We start from the raw sequence: 6477 nt of genomic DNA on the forward strand, positions 1-6477 counted from the left end.
GGTAAGCAGAAGAACTGTCATGTATGTCGCCTATAACAGAATACGAGTTATGACTAATTTTTTTCGTCGATTCTTTCTAGGTTTAGGTAGGGTCAGATAGTATTTAAGAGTATGAAACAAATGAGAGGGGAGCAGGGGTACCTTTTAAAAAGTCTTCTGCCCTTACCACCCGACAGTACCAGAGCAGGCGGGGGCTTCAGATGCGAATAAGGGCCGCTCTTATTGAAAGTAGAGACCAAAGTGGAAGTTGGACACTTTAGACCGACGGAGCTCAGCCGGTGGCACACGGGGGTGGCGTGGGGGCCCTGTGGGCGGCCGCGGGGCCTACTGAGGCGTGGTGGGGTGCTGTGCCCGCGCTGCGCCTGAGGCCGTGGTGTAGGAGACGAGGCGCATTGTGGACATCGGAATGACTTTGAAGGTCGAACACGCCGCGAGCTGCGGCAGCGGCGGGCTCGGCGCCTTCTAATTCGCCCCCTCTGCCCCGCCCTGCTGCCGGGCTGTCTCATTTGCCGGAAAATGATGAAGATATTTTATGCAGATGAAGGGGGTGCCCCTGCCGGCAGGGCGGCAGTTGGCTCGACGGACGGCGAGCGGACAGACCTCGCGCTGTAATCTGATTTCTCTCTCCAGAAACCGAGGTGTTCAATTGCTCAGCGCAGGGCCGACAAACCCCTCCCCAGAGAGAGGGGTTATTATTCCCTTCATCTAGCTGTCGGAAAATGCCAGTCTGCGGCCACAGACCACAGCTGCTGCGGTCGTCTGAGGTCATCATAGACCAGGCCATTTTTTAGGCAAAACACACAAAAATTCGACCCATACGTACACTGTTAAAAAAAAAGTCAGAACTTCACGAAAACTTTGTTGTGAAAAAATTTGCCAGAGCTCGTTGTGCAATCACAACTCTTCTTCGTTGTCAAAAATTGGTAAATTCAGAAATTATTACGATTGGTTCACAACTATTTCCAAGTAAGATAGGAAAATGCACTATTTTTTAGAACAAAGAAGTGCTGTGATTTTGCAGTTGCTTTTGTATCGTGAAAGCGATGGGAAATCACAAAATATTTTTAACAGTGTAATACAAACTAGTTCAAACTTTAAAATTCGTGTATGTGTTGTGACGTTTGATCTGAACGTATTTATTTTGAATGTATTTTGGGCATTCGCTTATTCCCAGTGTGTTTTAGGGAATAAGGAAGATTAAATATCGCGTGGAGAAAGACAGAGCAGCACAGAAAAGCAATACGAAGTAAAATGAAACGCTACCAACTGATGGAGGGGGTTGGGCTAAACTTCGCACTCCCTTGACGATAATTAGCTGCCATGCTATCTCTGCTCCTTCGACACTAAATTTCTTTTCTGTCTTCTTCTATTCAGAAATAAAACTGCTGACTGGCGGCTGGATTTGTGTCGATCCTCCCGCTCCGTCAATTAAAGCTCCTACTAACTACTTCGACACTTTCCCGTCCGATTTTAGAAAAGAACTGAAAAGATAAGAGGTTCTTCCGAAAGAAAAAAGTGTTGAATCTATCAGTTAAATCCATCTTAAAAGAGATCATGAAAGCAAATGACACAAATCAGATTGTTTCTAAACGAGGTGGTTTGTTTTTGTTTGATGATCTAATCAACTAGTCTTTGTTTAAACACCATATATTTTTTAGAACACGGGCCATAGACGGGTATTTTCTCCTCCTGAAATAGATACACTCATGAAATAAGTACCTCAAGAAGGTTGTTTCTTTCTCTGTAGGCAATGTGTTCGTGATCGCTGCCATCCTCCTGGAGCGCAACTTGCAGAACGTGGCCAACTACCTGATTGTCTCGCTGGCTGTGGCGGACCTCATGGTGGCGTGCCTCGTCATGCCGCTGGGCGCAGTTTACGAGGTAAGCAAGGTTGGACTACGGATCAACATTTTTCTAGAGCAACTTCGCGGTATGGCCCGTGCGGCTTGAGAAGGCGCACACTTTTTAGGAAAATTGCATAGTTTGCGTATCAGCATCGGCGCGTTTCGGCTCGGCGGCCAGAAGTCCGTAACATGGTGCTTAACAACACTTCTTCCTACTCGTAGTTTAAGTGGCAACCATCTTAGCCTATAGCAACACCCTCCCAACGATAGGCTTGGAGTGGGGAGTGAGGGGGGGGGGGGCGCAACGCAAAGACTCATCCTGATCCGAAAGTTCTGAGGCTTCAGTGGCCCAATTACATAATGGAGTGCGACAGCTGTGCCTCCGCAGGCTGTGCCTCGGCAGGCTGTGCCTCGCCGACTCACTTGTGCACGCGCCCTACAATGGCATGATTTTTTATGTGTACATGCCAAGGTATTGACTAGCGGGTACTAGCACCCTGTCTTTAACACGTTCAGTGCGGCGTGACCCATACCGTGGGTCACAATAACATGGGATTGCCTACCCCCGCCGCACTCAACGTGTTAAATTGTTGTGTTGTGGCCGCGCAGCACTGCCAAAAAAACAAATTGTTTACAGAAAGGCACATGTTGCTATTATCTAACATTAAAAGTACTTTTAAGTGTGTTAGAGCAGGAACAACAGCAAGGGCTGACGTAAGGACAATTTTGAAATTACAAACATCGACATAAAAATGTAAAGATATTGTTGCGTCATGACACAATTGCATTGGTCAATCTGGAGGGACGAGCGACGGCAGCCAACTGGCCTGGCTGACGAGTGGAGGCCAGCGGACCAGGAGGGGTGGGTCCACAATGACGACCCTCTTCAAACATCTGCGGTCGGCTGGCCACTCATTGCCCGCTGCCCGGCCATTCCGGGTAGAGGCTGCATAGCGAACGGCCATGGATAGGTCCGATCCGATAGAGGGGCGCCGTACTAAATCCAGTAACCTGGTATACCTAAAAGGAAATACCCCCCCCCCCCCAAATCATCGCACGAACGTTCAGTTCTAAGTGTTCACCAAGGTATCTCTGCCTGTATATGCGTATATTTCCTTCATAGTGCGGATCAAACCCTTCTGTGGCATTAGGAAACGTCTCGTCTACAATTACACTCTTTTCTACGATTTACGATAAAATAATTGAAGAGAGAAATATGCAGATTAAGTATTCAAAGTGGTGGATGTGACCGAGGGGGAACCAACTTGGAAATTTGGTGAACTGTGAATATATTCAAATATTCAATGTCACTGAATACCAGTGAATATCACTGAATACCAGTGAATATCACTGAATACCAGTGAATATTCACTGTGATTGTTGATTAATATCCTTGAATATTGATGAATATCGATGAATATCGATGAATATTTTGAATATCTTGTGAATATTCGCAAATATCACCTGAATACCTATAAGATATTAACCAGCGGGTGCACCGTGAATAATAGTCGAAGTTGATGCCCCCTCGGATGTGACAGAAACGACGCGAGCATGCGTGCAAGTAGTTTGTTCAGTTTCCTGCTCACCAAGTATAGAGGCACAAAATTATTTCTGTGTATTTAGAAAGTACTTCGAAAATACAAGGCAAGATTGAGGATGATTTCTGCAAGTATCAAGGGTGGAAAACGCACTCATACAAAATGTTTTCCGTCGCTTGTCAGTGCGCTTGTCAAAAAGCTGTGTTCTCTCGGGACGCTCATTTACCTTCGCACATTGCGGCTCAGCGTTTCAGCCCTTTTCTGAGTACCATACTACAGAGACCAGTGAGAGGTGGGAGAGGGGTATGTGTAAGAAGAAGGAAGACGGGCGCTGGTAATGCCGGGAGCGAGGGAGTCGGAAGATGTAGTGTCTCGGGCCGGATTCCGGCTGCTTCGCTGCGCCTTAGACCAAGGCGGTGAGCCGTGCTGGCCATCCTCATTTCATTACTAGAATGGATTTTTAAACTCGTGGTCGTGCGGTGGCGGTGGGGTGGGTAAGGACGAGGGTCGAGCGGTGGGTGGTAGGAGGAGCGACCTTAGCCCGCATCCAGGCGCAGCAGAGTGTGTTTGTGTGTTTCCTTCTCTCGCAATGTGTGTGTGTGTTAGCTAATCACGGTGCAGGCAGTGAGCCTCGCGCTGTTCTGCTTGCTGGCCTAGGTCAGTACTCGGGCTCTAAATTTTCATACCTGAAGATAATTTTGGTCTAACTCGGACAGCAGACAGTCAAATGGACCCGAGCTGCAGAAGAGGGAAAGTGTGTTTGGCGAGAGGTCGGGGTGGGGAACGGGGGGTTTTAGAGTTGGGTTTCATCCGTGGTTGAGTAACACGGCAGGCGTTGCCTCGTTCTAAGTTTTGATTACCGTGTTCCCCTCCGACAACGCGCCGACCGTCGGCCCCGCCTCGACCAGCCCCGCCCCGCCGCCCGCCGCATGCTACCCTTGTCCAGGCAAGCACCCAGCGGAAGTTTGCAAGTAGTTTTATTCATAAGTTTGCGTGCATCGGAACACGTAACGCGTAGGGCACTCTACCCCCCGGCTCCCTTCCACAACCAATACCCGTGTATAGCCTTTCCAGGCATGGCCCCGGCGGGCAGGTGGACTGAAACTGTCGAACTGTCGAAACAAAGTCGCCACCTGATCGCAGAGCGACAGTCCCTGACCGACCACATCGTCACCTTTTGTTCATGGAGGAGTTAGAGTACACCTTATGCCTCAGCAACAGGCTGCTCACCTTTCTCTCTCTCTCTCTCCTCCCTGTTTCTATGTTTTTTACGTTCCTTCATTCCCTTGTTATGCTTGGGTTTCCCGAAAACGATGGAGGAGTCCTTGACGTAGGTCGAAACCTTCGAACTCCCAACGTAGTGCTTTTTGTACCATCTCCAAACCGTCCTGTCTTCCCTCTCAGAGCCGTAAGTGCAAAGCTCGGTACCCTCCTTCCCCCTGTGCTCTCCTTTAATGCGATACTGTCCGCTGTCCTTAGTTGGCACCGTCTTCCAAGACACCTCGCCTCCCCCTCGCCATCTTTTGTGCACCAGGGGGTCTCTTCTCTTCCCTCTCTATTCGCTTCGCAGCTTAGCGGGGCATTTCCGGTGACGATCCGTCCGCACAGCCTTTGTGACGACATGCTGCAGCAAGGGGTGCTTTGAGGTGGCGGGGCAGGGTGGTGTAGGGGGAGGAGCGGAGCGACTGTGAAGCAGCGGTGGTGGAGTCTGCTCTTGGTCGCTTTGCAGTAAGCGTACTCGCGTTGCGGTGGCGGCTATTCGAACAGGCCTGCGCGCTGAAAGCCGCGTATAGGAGAGGACCTGAATAGTTAATGGAGAGGCTTGGGGCCGTCCTCTTCGGCCCACCCCCACACACCATCAATTGTTTTTTACCGCTTTTTTCCCCTCCCATGTTTTTTTTTTACGTTTTTGATTGCTGTAGCGTTTAATGGAAATAGAATGGTCCACATAACTTTTGCGTTGTTGATGAGAACGTTGTTTTACGTACACGTTTCGTTAAGACATACAATTGTGCATAATTATGCAAGTTACGAAACTGCCGTTTTCATTAATAATACAAAACAGTCTTTGTTTACAAATTGCTGAAGCTCTTACATGCTGTCAAAATGTATGGGACAAAAATACAAAAATACGTGAATTTTCTAAGCACTCACAAGGAGGTATATCAAGGTAACGTGATCGTTTAGAAACGATACGAATCGTCTGTTGTTGTTTTTTTGCGAATATCTATATTTAAATTTGAAACGTTTCCAACAATCATTTCTCGCGAAAATAAAATCGCTACTATCAAATTGACATTATTGAACGTTTTCCCGTATAAAACGCTTTAAAACTTTTTTCCTCGTTAAACCATACGCACCGGGTGTGGGTGTTACTGTGGATGCGCAGCAGTGTTGAGGGTTTGCCTACTCTTTACACCCGTTAGGGGCCATGGTCCCTGCGGCCATATTAAGTTTGCAAACCCGCAACACTGCTGCGTATTCACAGTTACACCCGGCTCACCTTTTACAGTGTGCCTGACCGATTACCGATTCACATCAGTTGCGAAAATTTCGAGTTCTTTACTTTTGAGTAAGTACTACAGAAGCCAGGAGGATGAAAAGGGAAGAAAGCAGGTCTCATCTGGTGGCTCGGCGTGGCGTAGTTTGTGCGGAGACGGAAATCTTCGCCGTACAGAACAGGAAGATGTATACGGGGCTGTAAAGTATTGTGCTGGTCCCGCCTTCCCCTTCTGCTTGCCTGTGCCTACCTGCCAGGCCTTTCGGCCCTTTCTCATTCATCGTTTCATGTTTTAATTTAGAGCAGCCATTCCCCCAGCTCCTCCACCCCTCCACTGGTTTACGGCGCTGTGCAGTTATCTTTGGAATGGTTCAGACTGGCTCAGCATTTTGCTGCTTCTTTTTTCTGCACGTGCGCTCCGAATTAAGCTCTCAAAATTGAGTGTGCTTTGAAAACCATATAGTGAGAAATGTCTGAAAAAAAAGTAATCAGTTGAGCGGTCATTGGTGGCATGGTCTGTTTGGTTTGCGTTTGGTCAGGTCGGAAAACGGTGTTTAGTGTAAACCTCCCCAGTCTGAATTCGTGGAAGGCC

The 6477-nt window shown here is 48.2% G+C and overlaps 1 protein-coding gene across 1 annotated transcript in view; it reads left to right on the top strand.

The window, feature by feature from the left end:
- Positions 1-1965, top strand: part of LOC113207739 (5-hydroxytryptamine receptor-like) — a 57715-nt gene extending 55750 nt beyond the window's left edge. Inside the window, exon 4 of the mRNA XM_052268350.1 lies at positions 1748-1965. Within this exon, the coding sequence (XP_052124310.1) occupies positions 1748-1950 (203 nt within the window). The 3' untranslated portion in view covers positions 1951-1965. The remainder of the gene's footprint in view (positions 1-1747) is intronic.
- The last annotated feature ends 4512 nt before the right edge of the window (positions 1966-6477 follow it).

Source organism: Frankliniella occidentalis, unplaced genomic scaffold (assembly GCF_000697945.3).
Source record: "Frankliniella occidentalis isolate FOCC.00 unplaced genomic scaffold, Focc_3.1 Scaffold67, whole genome shotgun sequence".
NCBI lineage: Eukaryota > Metazoa > Arthropoda > Insecta > Thysanoptera > Thripidae > Frankliniella > Frankliniella occidentalis.